This window comes from Balaenoptera ricei, chromosome 8 (assembly GCF_028023285.1).
Source record: "Balaenoptera ricei isolate mBalRic1 chromosome 8, mBalRic1.hap2, whole genome shotgun sequence".
Classification (NCBI taxonomy): domain Eukaryota; kingdom Metazoa; phylum Chordata; class Mammalia; order Artiodactyla; family Balaenopteridae; genus Balaenoptera; species Balaenoptera ricei.
In genome coordinates this window covers 113,548,209-113,573,071 of record NC_082646.1, presented here as the reverse complement: position 1 = coordinate 113,573,071, position 24,863 = coordinate 113,548,209, and the positions used below count along the sequence as shown (strand labels likewise).

General features: G+C 62.6%; 1 protein-coding gene across 1 annotated transcript in view; it reads left to right on the top strand.

The window, feature by feature from the left end:
• Positions 1-1,315: 1,315 nt before the first annotated feature.
• The window catches only part of MUC5AC (mucin 5AC, oligomeric mucus/gel-forming), a 30,455-nt gene continuing 6,907 nt past the window's right edge, over positions 1,316-24,863 (top strand). The window contains exons 1-37 of the mRNA XM_059929982.1: positions 1,316-1,388; positions 3,017-3,091; positions 4,073-4,132; positions 4,308-4,569; positions 4,890-5,004; positions 5,372-5,462; positions 6,223-6,332; positions 6,455-6,668; positions 6,765-6,890; positions 7,114-7,231; positions 7,524-7,662; positions 7,894-8,004; positions 8,527-8,596; positions 8,676-8,813; positions 8,894-9,058; positions 9,448-9,542; positions 10,180-10,306; positions 10,482-10,737; positions 10,807-10,859; positions 11,123-11,223; positions 11,389-11,540; positions 11,688-11,826; positions 11,914-12,027; positions 12,176-12,355; positions 13,146-13,385; positions 13,615-13,771; positions 14,169-14,297; positions 14,545-14,707; positions 15,180-15,223; positions 15,309-15,497; positions 16,152-17,776; positions 18,035-18,820; positions 18,923-19,756; positions 19,859-21,358; positions 21,443-22,252; positions 22,403-24,212; positions 24,495-24,703. Of these exons, the coding sequence (XP_059785965.1) occupies positions 1,316-1,388; positions 3,017-3,091; positions 4,073-4,132; positions 4,308-4,569; positions 4,890-5,004; positions 5,372-5,462; positions 6,223-6,332; positions 6,455-6,668; positions 6,765-6,890; positions 7,114-7,231; positions 7,524-7,662; positions 7,894-8,004; positions 8,527-8,596; positions 8,676-8,813; positions 8,894-9,058; positions 9,448-9,542; positions 10,180-10,306; positions 10,482-10,737; positions 10,807-10,859; positions 11,123-11,223; positions 11,389-11,540; positions 11,688-11,826; positions 11,914-12,027; positions 12,176-12,355; positions 13,146-13,385; positions 13,615-13,771; positions 14,169-14,297; positions 14,545-14,707; positions 15,180-15,223; positions 15,309-15,497; positions 16,152-17,776; positions 18,035-18,820; positions 18,923-19,756; positions 19,859-21,358; positions 21,443-22,252; positions 22,403-24,212; positions 24,495-24,703 (11,580 nt within the window). The remainder of the gene's footprint in view (positions 1,389-3,016; positions 3,092-4,072; positions 4,133-4,307; positions 4,570-4,889; positions 5,005-5,371; positions 5,463-6,222; positions 6,333-6,454; positions 6,669-6,764; positions 6,891-7,113; positions 7,232-7,523; positions 7,663-7,893; positions 8,005-8,526; positions 8,597-8,675; positions 8,814-8,893; positions 9,059-9,447; positions 9,543-10,179; positions 10,307-10,481; positions 10,738-10,806; positions 10,860-11,122; positions 11,224-11,388; positions 11,541-11,687; positions 11,827-11,913; positions 12,028-12,175; positions 12,356-13,145; positions 13,386-13,614; positions 13,772-14,168; positions 14,298-14,544; positions 14,708-15,179; positions 15,224-15,308; positions 15,498-16,151; positions 17,777-18,034; positions 18,821-18,922; positions 19,757-19,858; positions 21,359-21,442; positions 22,253-22,402; positions 24,213-24,494; positions 24,704-24,863) is intronic.

Sequence of the window (24,863 nt, the reverse complement as noted above, 5' to 3'; positions counted from 1 at the left end):
TTCATTCACTCACTCACTCATTCGTTCACTCATTCATTCACTCACTCACACATTCACTCACTCACTCATTCATTCACTCGTTCATTCACTCACTCATTCATTCACTCACTCATTCATTCACTCATTCATTCACTCACTCACGCATTCACTCACTCACTCACTCACTCATTCATTCACTCACTTGTTCATTCACTCAATCATTCATTCACTCATTCGTTCACTCACTCTCTTACACTCTCACTGCTTCACTCACTCACCCCCGTGTCCCTCCCCCACTCTCCTGTTATGTGTGAGGCATTCTTTCTACCAGGTACCAGGGCCAATTTGGGGCATGAGGAGGGGATGGCTCAGGGACCAAAAACAAGGTGACCAGAAGGAGCTTGGGACAGGCCCCAAGTGAGCCAGAAGCAAATGCTCGGATCAGCTCCAGGGTGCCCCCTGCCCCCAGACCCCTCTCCAGCATGGGGGGGACCCAGCCCAGCCCCTCCTGCTCACCTTGCTGCCACTCCGCCCCACGTAGAGCTTCCTGGCTGGGCCCACCTGTGGCAGTGGAGCCGCCAGCCTTGGTGGGGGTGTGTGGACCCCTGCGGGCGGAGGTCCAGCCGCAGCGCCTGGCTCCGTGATAGGCCCAGGGCTCGCACACCCACTGTCTGAGGCCGGGTGTCCATCACACCAGGGTGCTTTCTCAACCAGAGCCCCTCAGGGCCAAGACCACTGGGCTGGTTTCTGGGCTGGTTCAGTCGGCATCTCTGCAGCTCAGCGGACTCCGCCACCCCTGCCCCTCGAGGCCACAGGCCACTTGTGCCTGGAGCCGGCCTGGGGTCACCCGCCCAGCTGGAGCACGGCCAGGCTCTCAGGCAGTGCTGGTCGGGGGGCTGCACTGTGGGGCGGGGTCCTGTCACCGGGGGCGCCGCGCCCTGAGCCCTTCTCCAGTGAGGGTGGGGCTGGCCCCAGCAGCAGGGAAGATGCCAGTGGCCACTCAAGGTGCCAGGAACTCAGGGGTCCGGCTGCACGGGAGAGCGCCCAGGGAAGGTCCAGGGGCAGGGGCGTGGTGGAGGATGCCTGAGGCCAGGACTGGGGGACCCTCAGGAACCACGTCCCGCCTGGCAGACACACCCATCCCTGCCTGTCTTCAGCTGCCGGCCAGCCCATAGCCAGTGCCCACTGTTTACCTGGGTGAGGGGAACCACAGGCCCTGCCCCACCCTCCCACGTGAGGCCAGTGGGGCTGGAGCCAGCTCTGGGACTACAAAAGGCTCCTGCAGACTCAGAGCCCTCCTCAGAGGCTGCCCTGGGGACTTCTCCCCCCACACACCATGGGTGCCGGCCGGAGGAAGCTGGCCCTGCTCTGGGCCCTGGGCCTCACTCTGGCCTGTGCCCAGCACACAGGTAAGGCTCGTGCTGGCTTTCCCAGGCTGGTCCTGACCATGGCCTGGGGCCCCTGGGGCCCCCCCAAATCCTAGGGTGGCCCTGGCCCCCGGCGGGCAGCAGGCAGCTCTGAGGCCTCGTCCTGGGCTCTGGTCAAGCTGAGTGCATCCGTGAACGGCTCTTCCAGCTCAGCTCCCGCTCCAGCGGCTTCCAGCTTGTGGGGTTGGGGAGGGGTTCTTGGGGGCTGCGGGGTCCATGTGGGGGTTAGGGGGTGGGAGCAGCCCAGCGTCTATGAGCCCCTGGCTGCAGGATCTCATCCACACGTGCGTCTCTGCTGCTCTCTGCCCTCTGCCCCCTGCCAAGCCTGGTCTGAGCAGACTCTCGAACTCCTGGGCCAGCCTGGCAGAGCTGCCCACCTGCCTGGGACACCCCCCCCGGGCATCCCCGGTTCACCGTCTCACTTTCCCTGTCTGGTTCTCTATGGTGGGCTCAGTCCCGGCTGGAGGGTGTGATAAGGGAGGCTCACAGCCTCCGTGGTCCTCGGAGGCCCCTCCCCATCTGGGCTGCACCTCCCTCCTCTGCTTCCCAGGGGATAGCAGGGACCTGGATGGGTGAGGGGTGGCTCCCAGGCTCCCGGAACGGCGGCTTGGGGAACATGACATATTAGCCAAGGTCCCCACTGCCCCAGGCGGCTCGCACATCCCGGTCCCCAGTCTCCCGCTGCTGCCAGACGGTCCCAGAACTGGGAAGCTCTCCCTCGAGTACTCTGGGCAGGGCTGCCCCACTGGATGTTCCCTGGACACATGGCGAGCATGAGTCCAGGTTGTCCCGGGTGATCTGAGAAATGGGGCCAGAACACGAGTGAGTGAAGCTGTGCTCCCTGGGTCAGCCCCCCATTCGGAGGAGGGCTGGGCCTCCCCCTCCGGGTTGGGGGCTAGGCACCCTCCTGCCATGCCAGCTCTGTGCAGGATCATGGCAAGCCTGTGTCTGACGACATTCTGCACCTTTGGAACGGCCTCTGAGGACCCCAGAAATGAGGTCCTTGGGGTGGCCTCCGGGCCGACACTGCCTGTCCCGGGCCCTGCCTGCCTGGCCTCCACGGCGCTGGGCCCTTACCTGTGCAGTGGCCCTGAGCACCCCATTTTGGGTGCAGCTCTGTCCCCACTCTTGGTCCCAGATCCCCAACAGGCTCTGAATTTTCCTCCAGAGCTCTGGTTGCCTTTGGACCAGCTGCAGCAGACCCGTGACTTTACTGTCTGCTCCCTCAGTAGATGGGATGCCCCCGGACGGGGGCTGCCTGCCTGTCCCCTTACGTCCTGAGCAGGGGACCAGCGGCTGGGCCCTGGTGGACACTCGGTGGGCATGAATGAACAGTGAACGAAGGAATGGCCCCTGGAGAGACCAGCCGGGGTCACCCCCACATGCTCATGGGGCCACCTGAGGGGGAGGTCAAGGGAGTGGCGGCCCAGCCGTGGGCCCGGGTGACCTCAGAGGCTCGGCAGCCGGGAAGAGATCCTCCCGGACAGTGCCCCCGTCCGCACAGAGAACCCCACCATCCGGACCTTCCATCCCTCCCTACGTGCATCCTCTGAGGGGACGTGCGGGTCCTTCGGCCGGCTCAGGCCCAGCGCCCTCTCCTCTTCCCAAAGGCCAGGCCCGGGACAGCGCTGCAGAGCTCGGCTATGAGTACCCGGACCTCCCTCCTGCCCCCCAAGGGCCTGGCGGTGAGTGGACCCCCCACCTGTCAGAGCCCCCGCCCCGCCCCAGCAGTCAAAGAGCCCTTGAGGGGCCATGGGCCACTCGCCTTGGACCCTGCAGGCTGCTTGCCATCCCCATCCGGCGTGGCTGAGACAGGGTCACAGGCTCGCTGGGAGCTCACAGAATGTCCCTTTCTCCCTGGAGTTAACACCTGATACTCCAGTGGTGGCAGGGCGGGTGAGGGTCAGCCCCCAGCACGGCCAGACACCCCAGAGCAAGGGGAGGCTCTGGGACAGACCCAGCCACCTCAGTTTGCATGTCCCCAAAAGGGGCTCCCAGGGAGGCGCACCTGTGCCTGATGTCAGCACCCAAGGGATTGTCCGTAGCTGCTGATGCATTTGTTTTTTTTTTTAATCGGGGTATAGTTTTACAATGTTGTGTTAGTTTCTACCGTACAGCAAAGCAAAGTAGAGTTCCCTGTGCTATCCAGCAGGTTCTCAGTTGTTACCTATTTTATACTTAGTAGTGTATATATGTTAATCCCAATCTCCCAATTCATCCCACCCCCCTTTCCCCGCTTGGTGTCCATACGTTTGTTCTCTACGTCTGTGTCTCTATTTCTGCCTTGCAAACCGGTTCATCTGTACCATTTTTCTAGATTCCACGAATATGCGTTAATATACGATATTTGTTTTTCTCTTTCTGACTTACTTCACTCTGCATGACAGTCTCCAGGTTTTGATTCAGGCATTTTTGAGATTCCGGGAGCAAGGAAGCCCCAGTGCAAACAGCATTCTGGGCCACGTGGTGTGAGAGCTGGGGCCCCTGGGGTGCTCTGCTCTCAGCCCACAGTGGTGCCCGCTGGCCTTGGTGTTCACACCGGCCGGGAGGCCATATACACGGCAGAACCCGGAGCCGGATCTGGAGTCCGCCAGATCCGAGCAGTCGCGGAGCCACCAAAGGGCGGTGGGGGTGAGGGCTGTGCGTCACCCGCCCTGTTTCCACAGGCAACTCCCTCCGCGGGGTGACCATCCACCCGCCTCTGAGGAGCAGCCCCCTGGTGCGAGGTGAGACCCCGAGAGGCCAGGCCGGGGGCTGTGTGGGCCGAGCTCTGCCTTGTCAGACCTGGTGGGGGGGCAGGGGGACCGCAGCTTCCCAGGTGGATAAGGGCCCAGGTTTTGGGACGTCCAGGTGTCCCAGACTCGGCGCCCTCGGAAAGGCCCTGCTCTGTTCGGCCCACAGCCCTGAACGCGGCGCACGGCGGGCGGGTGTGCAGCACGTGGGGCGACTTCCACTACAAGACCTTCGACGGCGACGTCTTCCGCTTCCCCGGGCTGTGCAACTACGTCTTCTCCGCGCACTGCGGTGCCGCCTACGAGGACTTCAACCTCCAGCTCCGCCGCGGCCCAGGCCCCAACGCCACCGCGCCCAGCAGGGTCACCATGAAGCTTGACGGCATGGTTGTCGAGCTGACAAAGGGCTCCGTGCTGGTCAACGGCCGCCCGTGAGTCTGGGCCCCGGACGGCGAGGATGCTTCTGGGCCGTCGGGGGAGGGAAGTGCAGTTGTCCCAAGAGTGTGGCTGGGGGCGGTGCCCCCCAGGCCCCCATGCTCGGCCCCCTGCCTCGCCCAGGGGCTCAGGCTCTCACTCTGCCCCCGAAGCGGCCCCTTCCTCGTTCTTCTGATGCCAGAGCTCCAGGCTCTTGTGGGCGTGTTGACCTTGTCACACGTGTGACCGAAGGGACCCTCCCTGCCTGAGGCCCAGGCCTATGCTGCCCGCCCCCTCGTGCCCTGTGACGCCTCAGCTGGGCCCTCTCTCCCCGCAGAGCTCAGCTGCCCTTCAGCCACTCCGGAGTCTTCATTGAGCAGAGCAGCAGCTACGTGAAGGTGGCGGCCAAGCTGGGCCTGGTCTTCATGTGGAACCAGGATGACAGCCTTCTGGTGAGGCGGGGGGCCGGGCTCGGGGGACCAGGCACATGCCTCCAGCCGGGCAGCCTCCCCAGGGAGGGAAGAAGGTGCTCTGGGCGAAGGAGGGTGGGAAAGCCAGACACCCCCGGCCCCACGGCAGTGAGGATGGGGGCCCAGATGCTAACGGGGCCCCAGGGTCCACACCCCTGATGGAGACCCTGCGTGTGGGGGTCGTTTCCTCCAGGACAGAACCCCTGCTCCGGGTCCCAACTGCGTGGAGCAAGTGGGGAGGGTCCTCTGTGAGGAGGCCCAGCTGCTCCAGCCTTGGGAACCTCGTCTGTCCTTCTGGTCCGGGGGTGGCCCTGGCACGGCTGGAGCCTGATGCGTCCTCTCATTGCAGCTGGAGCTGGACGCCAAGTACGCCAACCAGACCTGCGGGCTCTGCGGAGACTTCAATGGCGTCCCCATCTTCAACGAGTTCTTCTCCCACAGTGAGCCCGGGGCGCGAGCCCCCCTCCCTGCCGCCTGCCCCATCTCTGTGCTCCCTGGAAGCCTGCCTTCCAGGGCCCCAAGTCAGAGGTCTCAGTCCTAACACACGTGCACGCAGACCCACACGCTCGAGGTCCAGCATGCACGCGCACCCACACCGCACACACGTGCACAGACTCCGGCACGCCCCGGCACACAGACGCACGGCGTGCGCTCACGTGCACTCACCCCCACCCCCTCCCACCCAGCACACGCTCTCAGCGGGGCAGCCCCCACTGAGCCCTCCTGTTCTCAGTACCCGTCACACAGCCTCCTCTGAAATCGAAGACCGGCCTCCATCCAGACCCTGTCTCTGCTTCTTGGTCCTTGAGACTTTGCCAAGCAGTGGCCTTTTATGTGACCCACACCTGCTGCAGTCCCGATCACAGGGTCCCCACTGTCAGGCCCATGAAGCCCCACGCAGAGCCCATCCGTAAGGGACTCCCTCAGGGGAAGCCTGCCCGGGTGCCCAGCCGTGGCCGGCAGGGGCCCAGGGTCACTCTCCAGCCCTGGGCCAGCGGAGCGGCAGTTAGCGGACCTCAGCCCGCTGACCCGCAGCCCCGAATGCCCGGGAGTTCCTCATTTCATCTCCAGACTCCCCGAAAGTCCCGTGTAGCCGCCACTTAAACCGGCAGTGTGGAAGGGGAAGGCAGGCGTAGCCCGGTCGCCCCGAGCGAGGGGTGCTGGGAGCCTGAGAAGAGCCCGGTGTTGTGCTTCTGGCAGACATCAAGCTGACCCCCACCGAGTTTGGGAATCTGCAGAAGATGGACGGCCCCACGGAGCGGTGTCAGGACCCCGCCCCTGAGCCCCCCACGAACTGCTTGACCGGTTTTGTAAGTCCCAGAGTGAGCGGGGGTGGCGTCCTGCTCCCACGGCCCCGGGGACAAGTCGAGGAGGGGGCCGTGAGCCAGGGGATGTTCCAGAGCCTGGACTGAGTGCCCCGGCTTTGCCCCAGGGCATCTGCGAGGAGGTGTTGAGCAGCGAGCTCTTCTCGGACTGTGCCGCCCGGGTGGACACCAGCAGCTACCTGGAGGCCTGCCGGCAAGACCTCTGCCGCTGTGACCGGGCCAACCCCAGCAGCTGCCTCTGCCACACGCTCGCCGAGTACTCACGCCAGTGCTCCCACGCCGGGGGGCTGCCCCTGGACTGGCGGCGCCCCCAGCTCTGCCGTGAGTGCCCTGCGTGGCCCCGGCCCTGCCATGCGGTCCCTTCTCGGGCCGGAGGCAGGGGCAGGGCGTGACGTGGGCCCATCCCCCTCCCTGCAGCGCAGACGTGCCCCCTCAACATGCAGTACCGCGAGTGCGGGTCGCCCTGCGCGGACACCTGCTCCAACCCCGAGCACTCCCCGCTCTGTGAGGACCACTGCGTCGCCGGCTGCTTCTGCCCCGAGGGTGAGATGGAGCCCCACCCCCTCTGGCCCCCCAGAATCACCCAGAGGCACTGTGGGTGCTCAGGAAGGAAGGCCCCTCTGACGTGGCCCGAGGCGTCCCTGGGCCCCTGGGTCTGAGGAACCCTCTAGGGCAGGGCCACTGTGGGCAGAGGGCCTGTCCCCTCCACACACTCACATGGTAGACACAGTCCGGCACCTGCCACGTGTCCCGCCTGCCTCTGCAGGGACGGTGCTGGATGACATTGGCCATGCTGGCTGCATCCCGGTGCCCCAGTGCTCCTGTGTGTACAACGGGGCCACCTACACTCCAGGGACCGGCTACTCCACAGACTGCACCAACTGGTAGGACCCTGGGCCCCTGCCCTCCCTTCCCCCTGGAGATGCCCAGGGACGGCCCCTGCCCTCTGGTCCCCCTGGATGCACCCGGGCCGGCCCCTCTGGGGGTTGTGGCCCCGGGGCTGCTCGTCCCCTCCCACGCAGGTCCCCAGGCAGAGGCCAGTGGCTCTCTGGGCAGGCGCTGATGGGCTTCAGTCTATGAGGTGATGCAGGCAGGCCTGGGCAAGTCTACCTGCCATCTTGGGGGGGCGGGCTGCTCCCGGGGGCCGGCACCCACGTGGTCGCTCCCTGCTCTCAGCACCTGCTCTGGAGGCCGGTGGAGATGCCAGGAGGTGCAGTGCCCGGGCACCTGCTCGGTGCTGGGCGGTGCCCACTTCTCCACGTTCGACGAGCGGCAGTACACGGTACATGGGGACTGCAGCTACGTGCTGGCCAAGGTACGTGGCCCCAGGGTCCCCCCGGACAGAGCAGCTTTCAGGCCGTGGGCCCACGTGTCCTTCCCCAGCCTGGGCTGCACGTAGGTGCTGCATTTGGGGCCACCTCGGGATCCCCAATGCCGAGTCCTCCAGGAAACCACCCCAGCTCTGGGCGGGCAGACAGGTGGTGGGGAGGGGAGGGTGAGGCAGGCTGGGGGCCGCTGAGCTTTGGGTGAGGACCTGTGTTTCTAGCCCTGTGACAGCAGCGCCTTCACCGTGCTGGCCGAGCTGCGCAGGTGTGGGCTGACCGACAGCGAGACCTGCCTGAAGAGCCTGACGCTGATCCTGGGCGGGGGGCACATGGTGAGTGCAGACCCTGGGGCTGGGGGGGAGGGGCACATGGTGAGTGCAGACCCTGGGGCTGGGGGGGAGGGGCACATGGTGAGTGCAGACCCTGGGGCTGGGGGGGAGGGGCACATGGTGAGTGCAGACCCTGGGGCTGGGGGGTGTCCTTCACGGCAAGTGACCTCTGCCCGAGCCCTTGATCCCACATGGGCAGCAGGTGGCCCAGGCACGGCCCGAGGACCCTCCCACTGACTCCCTGCTTCCACCTCTTGTGGCTCTTTTGAGTGACCGTCCCCAAAGGGAACAGCTCAGGGACTGGCATGGGGCCTCCACACCTCCCCCATGAGGCCAGGAAGCTTCTCTGCTGAAGTTGACTTTTTTACTTTAGTAAATCTCTTTGGTTTTCATGTCGCCAAAAAAAGGTCCGGTCCTCGCGGAAAGCTTAGCAGAGCAGGCTGAGCCTGGGGGATGGGGGGCCAGGTCAACAGCCCTCCTCTGCCCTGGGGAGGCCATCGTGAGCCCTGTCATGTGCTTCTCCAGGTCTTCGTGGTAAAGGCCAGCGGGGAGGTGTTTGTGAACCAGATCTACACCCAGCTGCCCCTCTCGGCAGGTGAGGGCGCCTGCCCTGCCCCACCCCCTGACAGCCCCGCCCCTTGCGCCCACTGAGACCTGGTCCCCTGTGTCTACAGCCAACGTCACGCTCTTCAGACCCTCCACCTTCTTCATCATCGCCCAGACCCAGCTGGGCCTGCAGCTGGACGTCCAGCTGGTGCCCGTCATGCAGGTGTTCGTGAGGCTGGCGCCCCAGCTCCGGGGGCAGACCTGCGGTAAGAGGGTCACCACCCAGCACCCGAGCCCACCCTCCGCAGCCCAGCACACAGGGGCCTCACGCCACCCCCGCCCCCAGGCCTGTGCGGGAACTTCAACCAGAACCAGGCCGACGACTTCCGGACCATCAGCGGTGTGGTGGAGGGCACGGCCGCCGCCTTCGCCAACACCTGGAAGACCCAGGCCGCCTGCCCCAACGTCAAGAACGGCTTCGAGGACCCCTGCTCCTTCAGCGTGGAGAACGGTATGTGTGTCCAGCGGCCTTGCGGGCCAACCTGGTGCCAGGGCTCCTGGGCCAGAGGTCTGAGCATGGGCTCCTTGGGGGCCCGGCCTGAAGGGCGAGTCAGGTGGTAGGTAAACAGGCAGAGTCAACATGCGTTGTTCTGGCCGGGTGAGCCCCGGGAGGAGAGGATCAAGGTGCTGGGGGGAGTGGAGGCCCACCCTCCTTGCCTCCTCTCCTGGGGGGACCAGGCTGGGGGGCGCTCGGGAAGTAGCCGAGGTCTGCTCACACCTGGCACTCCTTTATACGGAGCATCAGGAATTCCGGCTAAAAGGAAAGCTGCTCACCTCCATGTAGCTCCCGCCTGACATGACTGTCCAGCCTCGCCGACCGCCCCCCTCCTCTGTCCACAGAGAAGTACGCTCAGCGCTGGTGCTCGCGGCTGACAGACCCCCACAGCCCCTTCGCCCGGTGTCACGCTGCTGTGAACCCCAGCGCCTACTACTCGGTAATGCCACCCACCTGCCTCTACCCTTGGACCACTCGGCCACCCTCAGGGTCCCAAGGGCCGTGGCAGCAGCGTCTGGGCCCAGCCGGTCTCTCAACCTCCAGTTTCTCCCACCCCCATTCACTCACTCATTCACTCACTCACTCATTCATTCATCCACTCACTCATTCATTCGTCCACTCATTCTTCACTCACTCATTCATTCACGCGTTTATTCATTCACTCATTCATCCACTCATTCATTCACTCATTTATTCATTCACTCATTCATCCACTCACTCATTCATCCATCACTCACTCACTCACACACCTACTGCGGTTCTGAGCCCGTCCTGTCCTCCTGCTCCATGCTAGGCACAGGGGCTACACCCAGGGAGTGAGTAGCCCGCTGGCCCCGGGGTGCAGATGAGAAACTGGTGTCTAAGGCTGACTACACAGGGCTGGACTGCTGGGTCACAGAGATGAGGGGCTGTGGTCCTTCCAGCCCAGGGGTGTGACTGCAAGATGCTCTGTGCACGTTAGTGGGACCCCCGTGAGGCTCGGGGAGGGGTCCTGGTGAGGCAGGGGCTCCGGCAGCAGTGGGGGGGAAGCTCACCGTGTGTGGCCTGGTGTCCCTGACGTCCCGATGCCCCCCCAGAACTGCATGTTCGACACGTGCAGCTGCGAGAAGAGTGAGGACTGCATGTGCGCGGCCCTGTCCTCCTACGTGCGGGCCTGCGCTGCCCGGGGTGTGCTGCTCGGCGGCTGGCGGGACGGCGTGTGCAGTGAGTGTCCCAGGGTGGATGGCCCATGGCCCCCGTCCCCCAACCAGGCTCAGAGGCCAAGGAGCGCCCAGGCCAGTATCCCGGGACCCCATCAAGGACGAAGGGCCTGGCGGGAACAGGGAAGCCAGGGGGGCCGGCCCTGTCCTGAGTGCTGCCCCCTCCTGGCATCCTGCAGCAAAGCCCATGACCACCTGCCCCAAGTCGCTGACCTACCTCTACAACATCAGCACCTGTCAGCCCACCTGCCGGGCCCGGAGTGACGCGGACGTCACCTGCAGCGTCAGCTTCGTTCCCGTGGACGGCTGCACCTGCCCTGACGGCACCTTCCTGGATGATATGGGCAAGTGTGTGCCAGCCACCAGCTGCCCCTGCTACCGTGGGGGCTCCGTGGTCCCCGATGGGGAGTCGACGCACGAGCAGGGGGTCATCTGGTAAGAGCCCCTGCTGAGTGGGTGGGGTGGGCGAGGCTGGGGGGCTCTCTGACCACTCTCTCCTTGCAGCACCTGCACCCAGGGCACACTGACTTGCATCGGAGGTCACGCCCCAGCTCCAGGTGAGCCCGGAGTGGGGGAGGGGGAGGGAGGGGGCCCTCGGTTATCTCTGCATAAAGTTACCTAAGTACCGGGTTAAATGCCCACAAGTCAGCGAGGCTGGTGGGTGTCAATCAGCGTCTCTGGGCTCGGCAGTGTGGGCACCCTGCCCACGCACTCACACACTCACCCCGGGGCGGCTAAACTCTGCCGTCGGGAAACAACGTCCCTCAAGCCAGCTTGGCAGGTGGTGTCAGGGTCCCCTGAATGGCCCCTCCCTCCCCAGTCTGTACCCCACCAATGGTCTACTTCGACTGCCGCAATACCACGCCTGGGGCCGCTGGGGCCGGCTGTCAGAAGAGCTGCCACACCCTGGACATGGACTGTGTGAGTGTCCCCAGCGACCCCCCTCCCCTCATGGGCACCTGTGGAGAAGCCCACTCGCTGGCCCCGGGGGACCCTTGCCCGCAGGCTGCTGGTCCTCTATCCCTGTGGCCCCGCTGCAGGCCCTGGGGGTCAACTAAGCTGTGTCTGCTCCCCCCCCCTCCACAGTACAGCTCCCAATGTGTGCCGGGCTGTGTGTGTCCCCACGGGCTGGTGGCCAATGGCGACGGCGGCTGCATCCCTGTGTCCGACTGCCCTTGTGTGCACAACGAGGCCAGCTACCAGCCGGGCCAGATCATCCGGGTGGGCTGCAACACCTGGTACGGGGAGGGGCTCGGACCCCATCTGGGGGAGGGTTCCCTGCAGCGGGAGGTACAGCCCAGCCGGCAAGTCCTGCCCCCACCCAGGCAGGCAGCTGGCCCGCTAGGAGGGAGGCTTGGGCCTGATGCCTGCCGCCCCTGCCCCAGCACCTGTAAGAGCAGGATGTGGCAGTGCACAGACCAGCCCTGCCCGGCCACCTGCGCGGTGTACGGCGACGGCCACTACCTCACCTTCGACGGGCAGCGCTACAGCTTCAGCGGAGACTGCGAGTACACGCTGCTTCAGGTATGCGGCTGCCGAGCTCTCCCGCCGCCCCGCAGGCCGGCTGTGCTGCCCCGGGGCGCACGCTCAGTCCCACCCCGGCCTCCCCAGGACCACTGCGGGGGGAACGGCAGCGCCCAGGACGGCTTCCGCGTCATCACCGAGAACGTCCCCTGCGGCACCACCGGGACCACCTGCTCCAAGGCCATCAAGATCTTCCTGGGGGTGAGCAGTGGGCGGGGGGCTTGGCGGGGAGCCCCCAGGAAGGCCGCGCTCCCATGGCCGAGCCGGGACAGGGGCCGCAGGGCCATGGACCCGTTCGACAGGTAGGCGGGGTCCTCACCCAGACACTCACTGGCCCTGCCCCACGCAGAGCTACGAGCTGAAGCTGAGTGACGGGAACGTGGAGGTGATCGAGAAGGAACGGGGGCAGCTGCCACCCTTCTCCATCCGCCAGATGGGCATCTACCTGGTGGTAGACACGGATGTCAGCCTGGTGTTGCTGTGGGACAAGGGGACCAGCATCTTCCTCAGACTCAGCCCCGAGTTCAAGGTGAGGCCCTGCCCAGGAAGGACGCCGCCCTCACCCCAGACCAAGGGCCGGCCAGAGACGGGGGTGCGGGTGGGGGAGGGACAGAGAGACAGAGAGAGATTGAGAGACACAGAGACAGCGTGAGAGACACAGAGAGAGACAGAAAAACAGAGAGACACAGAGAGATATAGAGAGACAGAGAGACAGACAGAGAGAAACAGTGAGGCAGAGAGATAGAGAGGAGGTGACAGTAGGAGACCCACGGCTGTGTCCGGGTCCTGCAGCTGCTGGAAGAAATGATCCCTAACTGGTGGCCCTTCTCTCACAGTCTGGACACTAAGTCCAACCAGATGCCCCAGGGCCACATTCCCTCCAGAGGCTCGAGGGGAGGATCCTTCCCGCCTCCTCCAGCTTCCATGGCCCCAGGCGCCCTATCATCCCAACCTCTGCCTACAACGTCCCTTTACTGTCTTCACTCTGTGTGTGTCCCTCGTCCTGTAAGGACACCGGCCACTGGATCAGCCACCCACCCCCCAGTCCAGGATGCCCTCATCCTAACTTGATTGCATCCGCAGAGACCCTACTTCCACTTTGGGCCACACCCGTGGGTCCCGGGTCAGGCCCTGAGCCTGTCTTTGGGGGACACTCCACAGCCACTAGGCTGCTTCCCCTGTGCCCCCCCCTCCTGGAGACTTCAGAGCCCAGTGGGGCTCTTCCTGAGGGCCCCGGAGTGGGGGGAGCGAGTGAGGTCGCAGGGCCCCTCCTGCGCTTGCCCTGAGCCTGTGCCGTCTCTGCGTCTGTCCGTCCGCAGGGGAGGGTCTGCGGCCTGTGCGGGAACTTTGACGACAATGCCCTCAACGACTTCACCACGCGGAGCCAGTCCGTGGTGGGCGACGCGCTGGAGTTCGGCAACAGCTGGAAATTCTCGCCGTCCTGCCTGGACGCCCAGGCCCCCAAGGACCCCTGCGCCGCCAACCCGTACCGCAAGCCCTGGGCCCAGAAGCAGTGCAGCATCGTCAACAGCGCCACCTTCAGCGCCTGCCACGCCCACGTACGTGGGGTGTTCCTCCAGGCGCCTGGGGAAGAAGGGACAGAAATGGGAGCAGTGGCTCTTTGCCACCCTCTAGGGCCAGCTGTGGCCATGAGGACCCGTCTGGCCGGCCTCGTGGGACAACGAGCTCCAGGGGAAACCGGCCCAGGCCGACACCAAGCTGCATTGATTCCCCGGAGCCCACAGGGATGGCGGGTCCCCCGGTGTCTGAAGCCTCTCTCTCCCGTAGGTGGAGTCGGCCAGGTACTACGAGGCCTGCGTGAGCGACGCATGTGCCTGCGACTCGGGGGGTGACTGTGAGTGTTTCTGCACGGCCGTGGCCGCCTACGCCCAGGCTTGTCACGAAGCGGGCGTGTGCGTGTCCTGGCGGACCCCGGACGTCTGCCGTGAGTACCCACGGATGTGTCCGTCAGGGTGGGGCGGAGACACAGGGAGTGACAAGAGTGGTATTGAATGTGCGAGGGGAGGAAGGGCTTGAAGGGAATCAGCAGAGCACCCCCCCCCCCTCCATGGAGACTGGCTGCCGTGGGTGGGCGCCCCTGACAACCAGCCTGCCACCCTCCCCACTGCCCCCTCTTGTCCCTGGGCGTCCTAGGCCCATGTCCTCTGAGGCCGCGCCCGGGAGGCACAGAGGAGGGAACGTGTCTTCAGAACAGCTCACAGGACTTGGTCAAGGATCGGGGTACAGGGGAGCCCCCCGGGGCTGTCCTTGCAAGGGCGGCACTCCACCCGGGGCCCCCTGGGCCGAGCGCCCGGCCCTGAGCCCGCCCCCGTTGTCCGCAGCCCTCTTCTGTGACTACTACAACCCCCAGGGCCACTGCGAGTGGCACTACCAGCCCTGCGGGGCCCCCTTCCTGAGGACCTGCCGGAACCCCCGCGGCCAGTACCTGCACGACGCCCGCGGCCTGGAAGGTGCACTGCTGCCCTGCTGGTCTGGGCGGGGCCGTGCTGGGGAGCTGGTGGTTGGGGCTGAGGTTTGTCCTGGGGATCCTGGGACCCTTGGCCAGGCTGGGCTCCTCCTGACCCTCGTGGTGCCTTTGCGGCCATAGCCTCAAGCTCCCCACGGCGTGATGGGGTCCAGGGCTGGGGACTGAGTCGAGGCGGGGGTGAGGCAGTGGGCAGTTGGTGTGGCTGGGACTCAGGCCTCTCTGGTCCACAGGCTGCTACCCCAAGTGCCCATCAGAGGCCCCCATCTTCGATGAGGACCAGATGCGATGTGTAGCTTCATGCCCAACCCCGACCCCACCAACGCCCTGCCGTGTCCAGGGCAAGTCCTACCGGCCGGGCTCCACGGTGCCCTTGGAAAAGAACTGCCACGACTGGTGAGACGCTTGGCGGGAGCCGAGAAGACCCTGGAGCACGTTGGGGATTCGCCCAGCGCTCCGCCACTGGGGAAAGGCCCCACCCGGCCACCCCCAGCAGAGCCTCCCTCCTTCAGGGCCAGAGGGTCCCCCAGCCTGGGTTTCCTGTGGGGTCCAACAGGGAGCTTCCTTTATGCAGGATGAGGGTGGGGGGTCTGGGGGTGAAGGAAGAGGCCAGAGGGGAAGCTGAGCCGTGACACGGCCCAAGGACCTCTGGGAAGACACCCTGGAGAGGGAGTGGCCTTCAGAAGGTCCAGGAGGCTCAGTGGCTATGCGCGAACTGCCTTCTCCGGTCATTGATAGGAAGGGCTCCCTGAGAGGGTGTGACTTCTGGGGCTGAGGCATGGCCCCCAGGGACCCCAGTGGGGCTTCCCCTGCCTGCCTGCCCCTGGGTGAGTCTCCACCCCCAGACTCATCTCCCTTCTGTCGCCAGCGTTTGCACCGAGAGCGGCGTGCATTGCACCTACGACTCTGAGGGTGAGTGGTGGGCAGCCCTCCTTGTGCCCGGGGTCTCGGGTCCCTGCCTGCGCCCCGGCCCCCTAACCGCCTGTCCTCCCCACAGCCTGTGTCTGCACCTACGACGGGAAGCGCTTCCGTCCCGGGGAAGTCATCTACCACACGACGGACGGCACGGGGGGCTGCATCTCCGCCCACTGTGGGGCTAACGGCACCATCGAGAGGAGGGTCGAAGCCTGCAGCCCTACCCCCCGCACCCCCCAAACCACCTTCATCTTCTCTACAACCCCATTCGGTAAGGCAGACACGCGGGGTGCCGACCGGGTGGGGCCGTCCCCCCACCCCTGGCCCCAAGAAGCAGGAAGGAGCCAGGACGGGACAGAGGGCATGTCCCTGTGCCCACCGGCCCGCAGCCAGGAAGGGCCAGCCACCTTGAGGCTGGCAGGTCCCATGCCCCCAGTCAGGCTCTCAGGGCTGAGGCGCCCAGCACGGGGCAGGGGCTGTGAGCAAAGGTATCCCAGGCTGGTCCCTGGCAAGAGGACCACGGGAAGCCCAGCTGGGGAGTCCCTGCCTGGATCCACTGCTCTCCGATTGCCTTGCGTTGCCCCAGGGCCAGGCACCTCCGCATCCTCACCTCTTCTAAGGGCGCCTTAGGGCCTTATTAGAGCTTCCCCCGAGGGTGAAGAGCCCATGTAACTCTGGCTTTAGATTCCGGGGAGCAGGCTTCCCTTACACAAGCTTAATTCACCCCTTGACTCAGCTGCGGTGAGCTTTACCCCTGCCCGGTTTGGGCGTATCCCAGACGCTTGGCAGCTGCCCTCTCTCCCAAGTTCCCGTCATGGGCGGAGACAGACAGTCGGCTGACACTGACAGAGGGGGCAGGGGGGTGTCCTCAAGGAGCGTGGGGAGCCCTGGCCCCTGACGCTTGCCCTTTCTCTCCTGCCCTCAGTCATGAGCTCCACGCTTCCACCCAGCACACACCCCAGCCCCTCCGAAAGCACAGCACACACTCCGAGCTCGGCCCCGGCCACCACCCCGGGCACATCCCCTGGACCAACTCCTCCCACAGCCTCCTCCCCGCCCTCGTCCCGGCCGCACTGTGGGGAGGAGTGCCAGTGGTCGCCGTGGCTGGATGTCAGCCGTCCGGGATGGGGCATAGACAGCGGTGACTTCGACACGCTGGAGAACCTCCGTGCCTACGGGTACCGGGTTTGCCGAGCGCCGAGGGCGGTGGAGTGCCGAGCCGAGGGTGCCCCCGAGGTGCCGCTGGAAGTCCTGGGGCAGCACGTGGAGTGCAGCCCGATGGTGGGGCTGACCTGCTACAACAGGGACCAGGCCTCTGGGCGCTGTGACAACTACCAGATCAGGATCCTGTGCTGCTCCCCCCGGGCCTGCGCCACTAGCAGTACAGAGACCACCCCTCCTGCAACCTTCAGCACGACTGAAACTGGGCCCACGCCAGGAACCAGCAGGGTTACATCTGTGCCGACAGGGAGCACAGGTTCCTCAGCCCCTGTCACCACACCTGGCCCAACCACTGCCTCTACGACTAGCAAAACACCTGGCCCAGGTACCTCTACACCTGCCCCAGGTACCTCAACAACTGGGAAAACAACCCTCTCGACTCCCAGCCGAGCGCCAGTTTCAACAACAGTTACAACCACAGCCTCTGTGTCAACCACAACCCCAGGGACCTCGAAGGGAACGTCATCTGAGCCAACCCAGGTCACCTGTTTACAAGAATCATGCACCTGGACCAAGTGGATTGACGGCAGCTACCCAGGGGCAGGGAGGAACAGTGGAGATTTTGACAGTTTTCAGAATCTGAGATCCAAAGGTTATAAATTCTGTGCAAAGCCCAAGAACGTGGAATGCCGGGCAGAGGTCTTTCCCAACACCCCACTGCAGGCACTGGGGCAGAACCTGATCTGTGACAAAAATGTGGGGCTGATTTGCTGGAACAAAGACCAGCTGCCCCCCATCTGCTACAACTACCAAATCCGGATCCTGTGCTGTGAGGTGGTGGACGTTTGCAGAACAAAGACCACACCCCCTACCACACCTGGGCCCACACAGACGACCACAGGCGAAACCAGCACTGCCCGGGCCACTGCAACCTTCTCGTCTTCCACACAACACAGCACTGCCAGCTCGGCACACGTGCCCCCAAGAACGAGGGTCACAGCCAGAACAAATGAGCGGACCTCTCCAGGGACCACCTCCTGCCAGCCACAGTGCACGTGGACCAAGTGGTTCGATGCGGACTTCCCATCTCCTGGGCCCCACGGAGGAGACTTTGAAACCTACAGCAACATCGTCAGAAGAGGAGAGAAGATCTGCCACCGACCCGAATACATCAACGCCCTGGAGTGCCGAGCCAAGAACCACCCAGATGTCAGCATCCAGACGCTGGGGCAAGTGGTGCAGTGCAGCCCGGAAGTGGGCTTGGTGTGTCGGAACCGGGACCAGAAGGGCCAGTTCAGGATGTGCCTCAACTACGAGGTGCGCGTGCTGTGCTGTGAGCCCCAGGAAGGCTGCCCTGTCACACATGTCACAGTTCCCAGCACCTCAAGTGTGAGTGTCACCAGCCACACAAGGACCACCTCCCATGAGGCCACATCCAGTGCAACCACTGTGCAGACAACCAGCCCAACCGCAGTGCCTATAACCAGCACAGCCTCTGTGGAGACGACCAGCACAACCTCAGCTCCTACAACCAGCAGCACCACTGTTGAGACAACCAGCAAAACCTCAGCTCCTAGAACCAGCACCACCACTGTGGAGACAACTGGCCCAACCACAGCTCCTACAAGAAGTACCACCACTGTGGAGACAAGCAGCCCAACCACAGCTCCTAGAACCAGCACCACCACTGTGGAGACAACCGGCCCAACATCAGCTCCTACAACCAGCACCACCACTGTTGAGACAGTCAGCACAACCACAGCTCCTACAACCAGCACCACCACTGTGGAGACAACCAGCCCAACCACAGCTCCTACAACCAGCACCACCACTGTGGAGACAACCGGCCCAACATCAGCTCCTACAACCAGCACAACTTTTGTCCCTATACCTGAAACTACTCCCTCCCAACCCGGGACCACCTCCTGCCAGCCACAGTGCACGTGGACCAAGTGGTTCGATGCGGACTTCCCATCTCCTGGGCCCCAAGGAGGAGACTTTGAAACCTACAGCAACATCGTCAGAAGAGGAGAGAAGATCTGCCACCGACCCGAATACATCAACGCCCTGGAGTGCCGAGCCAAGAACCACCCAGATGTCAGCATCCAGACGCTGGGGCAAGTGGTGCAGTGCAGCCCGGAAGTGGGCTTGGTGTGTCGGAACCGGGACCAGAAGGGCAAGTTCAGGATGTGCCTCAACTACGAGGTGCGCGTGCTGTGCTGTGAGCCCCAGGAAGGCTGCCCTGTCACACATGTCACAGTTCCCAGCACCTCAAGTGTGAGTGTCACCAGCCACACAAGGACCACCTCCCATGAGGCCACATCCAGTGCAACCACTGTGCAGACAACCAGCCCAACCGCAGTGCCTATAACCAGCACAGCCTCTGTGGAGACAACCAGCACAACCTCAGCTCCTCCAACCAGCACCACCACTGTTGAGACAGCCAGCACAACCTCAGCTCTTACAACCAGCACCACTAGTGTGGAGACAGCCAGCACAACCCCAGTTCCTACAATTATCACCACCACTGTGGAGACAACCCGCCCAACCACAGCTCCTACAACCAGCACAGCCTCTGTGGAGACAACCAGCCCAACCACAGCTCCTAGAACCAGCACCACCACTGTTGAGACAGCCAGCAAAACCTCAGCTCCTAGAACCAGCACCACCACTGTTGAGACAGCCAGCAAAACCTCAGCTCCTACAACCAGCACCACCACTGTGGAGACAACTGGCCCAACCACAGCTCCTAGAACCAGCACCACCACTGTGGAGACAACTGGCCCAACCACAGCTCCTAGAACCAGCACCACCACTGTTGAGACAACCAGCACAACCTCAGCTCCTACAACCAGCACAACATCTGTGGAGACAACCAGCTCAACCTCAGCTCCTACAACCAGCACAATCTCTGTGCAGACAACCAGCCCAAGCACAGCACTTACAATTAGCACCACCACTGTGGGGACAACCAGCCCAATCACAGCTCCTAAAACCAGCACCACCACTGTGGAGACAACAAGCCCAACTGCAGCTCCTAGAACCAGCACCACCACTGTTGAGACAGCCAGCACAACCTCAGCTCCTACAACCAGCACCACCACTGTGGAGACAACTGGCCCAACCACAGCTCCTAGAACCAGCACCACCACTCAGGAGACAACCAGTCCAACCACAGGTCCTACAATTAGCACCACCACTGTGGAGACAACCAGCACCACCACTGTGGAGACAACTGGCCCAACCACAGCTCCTGCAACCAGCACCACCACTGCTGAGACAGTCAGCACAACCACAGCTCCTACAACCAGCACCACTACTGTGGAGACAGCCAGCACAACCCCAGTTCCTACAATTAGCACCACCACTGTGGAGACAACCAGCCCAACCACAGCTCCTAGAACCAGCACCACCACTCAGGAGACAACCAGCCCAACCACAGGTCCTAAAATTAGCACCACCACTCTGGAGACAACCAGCCCAACCACAGCTCCTACAACCAGCACCACCACTGTTGAGACAGCCAGCACAACCTCAGCTCCTACAACCAGCACCACCACTGTGGAGACAACTGGTCCAACCACAGCTCCTACAACCAGCACCACCACTGCTGAGACAGTCAGCACAACCAAAGCTCCTACAACCAGCACCAACACTGTGGAGACAGCCGGCCCAACATCAGCTCCTACAACCAGCACAACTTTTGTCCCTATACCTGAAACTACCCCCTCCCAACCTGGGACCACCTCCTGCCAGCCACAGTGCACGTGGACCAAGTGGTTCGATGTGGACTTCCCATCTCCTGGGCCCCACGGAGGAGACTTTGAAACCTACAGCAACATCGTCAGAAGAGGAGAGAAGATCTGCCACCGACCCGAATACATCAGCGCCCTGGAGTGCCGAGCCGAGAACCACCCAGAGGTCAGCATCCAGACGCTGGGGCAGGTGGTGCAGTGCAGCCCGGAAGTGGGCTTGGTGTGTCGGAACCGGGACCAGAAGGGCCAGTTCAGGATGTGCCTCAACTACGAGGTGCGCGTGCTGTGCTGTGAGCCCCAGGAAGGCTGCCCTGTCACACATGTCACAGTTCCCAGCACCTCAAGTGTGAGTGTCACCAGCCACACAAGGACCACCTCCCATGAGGCCACATCCAGTGCAACCACTGTGCAGACAACCAGCCCAACCGCAGTGCCTATAACCAGCACAGCCTCTGTGGAGACGACCAGCACAACCTCAGCTCCTACAACCAGCAGCACCACTGTTGAGACAACCAGCAAAACCTCAGCTCCTAGAACCAGCACCACCACTGTGGAGACAACTGGCCCAACCACAGCTCCTACAAGAAGTACCACCACTGTGGAGACAAGCAGCCCAACCACAGCTCCTAGAACCAGCACCACCACTGTGGAGACAACCGGCCCAACATCAGCTCCTACAACCAGCACCACCACTGTTGAGACAGTCAGCACAACCACAGCTCCTACAACCAGCACCACCACTGTGGAGACAACCAGCCCAACCACAGCTCCTACAACCAGCACCACCACTGTGGAGACAACCGGCCCAACATCAGCTCCTACAACCAGCACAACTTTTGTCCCTATACCTGAAACTACTCCCTCCCAACCCGGGACCACCTCCTGCCAGCCACAGTGCACGTGGACCAAGTGGTTCGATGCGGACTTCCCATCTCCTGGGCCCCAAGGAGGAGACTTTGAAACCTACAGCAACATCGTCAGAAGAGGAGAGAAGATCTGCCACCGACCCGAATACATCAGCGCCCTGGAGTGCCGAGCCAAGAACCACCCAGATGTCAGCATCCAGACGCTGGGGCAAGTGGTGCAGTGCAGCCCGGAAGTGGGCTTGGTGTGTCGGAACCGGGACCAGAAGGGCCAGTTCAGGATATGCCTCAACTACGAGGTGCGCGTGCTGTGCTGTGAGCCCCAGGAAGGCTGCCCTGTCACACATGTCACAGTTCCCAGCACCTCAAGTGTGAGTGTCACCAGCCACACAAGGACCACCTCCCATGAGGCCACATCCAGTGCAACCACTGTGCAGACAACCAGCCCAACCGCAGTGCCTATAACCAGCACAGCCTCTGTGGAGACAACCAGCACAACCTCAGCTCCTCCAACCAGCACCACCACTGTTGAGACAGCCAGCACAACCTCAGCTCTTACAACCAGCACCACTAGTGTGGAGACAGCCAGCACAACCCCAGTTCCCACAATTATCACCACCACTGTGGAGACAACCCGCCCAACCACAGCTCCTACAACCAGCACAGCCTCTGTGGAGACAACCAGCCCAACCACAGTTCCTAGAACCAGCACCACCACTGTTGAGACAGCCAGCAAAACCTCAGCTCCTACAACCAGCACCACCACTGTGGAGACAACCAGCCCAACCACAGCTCCTAGAACCAGCACCACCACTGTGGAGACAACTGGCCCAACCACAGCTCCTACAAGAAGTACCACCATTGTGGAGACAACCAGCCCAACCACAGCTCCTAGAACCAGCACCACCACTGTTGAGACAACCAGCACGACCTCAGCTCCTACAACCAGCACCACCACTGTGGAGACAACTGGCCCAACCACAGCTCCTAGAACCAGCACCACCACTGTTGAGACAACCAGCACAACCTCAGCTCCTACAACCAGCACAACATCTGCGGAGACAACCAGCTCAACCTCAGCTCCTACAAGCAGCACAACATCTGCGGAGACAACCAGCACAACCTCAGCTCCTTCAACCAGCACCACCACTGCTGAGACAGTCAGCACAACCACAGCTCCTACAACCAGCACCACTACTGTGGAGACAGCCAGCACAACCCCAGTTCCTACAATTAGCACCACCACTGTGGAGACAACCAGCCCAACCACAGCTCCTAGAACCAGCACCACCACTCAGGAGACAACCAGCCCAACCACAGGTCCTAAAATTAGCACCACCACTCTGGAGACAACCAGCCCAACCACAGCTCCTACAACCAGCACCACCACTGTTGAGACAGCCAGCACAACCTCAGCTCCTACAACCAGCACCACCACTGTGGAGACAACCAGCACCACCACTGTGGAAACAACCAGCACAACATCAGCTCCTACAACCAGCACAACTTTTGTCCCTATACCTGAAACTACCCCCTCCCAACCTGGGACCACCTCCTGCCAGCCACAGTGCCTGTGGACCAAGTGGTTCGATGTGGACTTCCCATTTCCTGGGCCCCACGGAGGAGACTTTGAAACCTACAGCAACATCGTCAGAAGAGGAGAGAAGATCTGCCACCGACCCGAATACATCAACGCCCTGGAGTGCCGAGCCGAGAACCACCCAGATGTCAGCATCCAGACGCTGGGGCAGATGGTGCAGTGCAGCCCGGAAGTGGGCTTGGTGTGTCGGAACCGGGACCAGAAGGGCAAGTTCAGGATGTGCCTCAACTACGAGGTGCGCGTGCTGTGCTGTGAGCCTCAGAAAGGCTGCCCTGTCACACATGTCACAGTTCCCAGCACCTCAGGTGTGAGTGTCACCAGCCACACAAGGACCACCTTCCATGAGGCCACATCCAGTGCAACCACTGTGCAGACAACCAGCCCAACCGCAGTGCCTATAACCAGCACAACCTCCATGGAGACAACCAGTACAACCTCTGTGGAGACAACCAGCACAACCTCAGCTCCTACAGAAGGCCCAACCTCTGTGGAGATGACCAGCGCAACCACAGCTCCTACAACCAGCCCAACCACAGTTCCTATAACCAGCACAACCTCTGTGGAGACAACCAGCCCAACCACAGCTCCTACAACCAGCACCACCACTGTTGAGACAACCAGCCCAACCACAGCTCCTAGAACCAGCACCACCACTGTTGAAACGACCAGCACAACCTCAGCTCCTACAACCAGCACAACATCTGTGGAGACAACCAGCTCAACCTCAGCTCCTACAACCAGCACAATCTCTGTGCAGACAACCAGCCCAAGCACAGCACTTACAATTAGCACCACCACTGTGGGGACAACCAGCCCAATCACAGCTCCTAAAACCAGCACCACCACTGTGGAGACAACAAGCCCAACCACAGGTCCTACAACCAGCACAGCCTCTGTGGAGACAACCAGCCCAACCACACCTCCTATAATTAGCACCACCACTCAGGAGACAACCAGCCCAACCACAGGTCCTACAATTAGCACCACCACTGTGGAGACAACCAGCCCAACCACAGCTCCTCCAACCAGTACCATCACTGTGGACACAACCAGCCCAACCACAGGTCCTACATCCAGCACAACTTTTGTCCCTATACCTGAAACTACCCCCTCCCAACCTGGGACCACCTCCTGCCAGCCACAGTGCACGTGGACCAAGTGGTTCGATGTGGACTTCCCATCTCCTGGGCCCCACGGAGGAGACTTTGAAACCTACAGCAACATCGTCAGAAGAGGAGAGAAGATCTGCCACCGACCCGAATACATCAACGCCCTGCAGTGCCGAGCCGAGAACCACCCAGATGTCAGCATCCAGACGCTGGGGCAGGTGGTGCAGTGCAGCCCGGAAGTGGGCTTGGTGTGTCGGAACCAGGACCAGAAGGGCAAGTTCAGGATGTGCCTCAACTACGAGGTGCGCGTGCTGTGCTGTGAGCCCCAGAAAGGCTGCCTTGTCAACTCTGTGACTCCCTTTGTGACTTCAAGTCCCCAGTCCTCACTCTCTCCCGAGTCCACCACCTTCACGGTTTCCCTGGTGACCTCCCCCAGCTCTGCAGCGCCCTCCACCTCCACGTGCTACTGCAGTGTGGCCCACGGGTTCTACTCCGCAGGTATGTGTACTCTACCTGGGTGTGTGGTGTGTGCTGACCCTGGTCACTGTTGTCCTGTTCACAAAACTACAGTGGTAAGGAGAGGGAGGGTCTTGTCTTTGCGAAAGGGCTAGGTCTTGTGTATCGGAAGGCAGTAAGCCGTCTCTGAGGACATGCCATCTACATCTGGGCAGGAAGGCCACCTGCCAGACTGGCACCCAGATGGACCACCGGCCTGGTTAGAGTCGCTCCCGGCGATCGCTTCTTGGCTCTGCTAGTGCCCTCCTGTTCCTTTTCTTGCAGGATCCATCATTTACCAACAGACGGACCTCTCCGGGCACTGCTATTATGCCGTTTGCAGCCTGGACTGCCACGTGGTCAGGCGGACCGACCACACCTGTCCCACCAGCACGCCACCTCCCGCCCCGGCCACCTCCACGCCAGCGTCCTCCCCTTCTGCCTCTGTGCCCGTTCCTCAGCGAGGATGCCCAAATGCAGTCCCCCCAAGAATGGTACCCTCACCTTTCCTGCCCTTCTCGGGGGCTCGGGGGGGCCAGGGCAGGGACCCTCAGCATCATTCAAAGTAGGCTGTGGCATCAAGTGTGCATGAAGGTTGGTGACTCCTTGGCTGATGTAGGCTGACCATGGCAAGTGGCCATTTCTGGTCCTCCA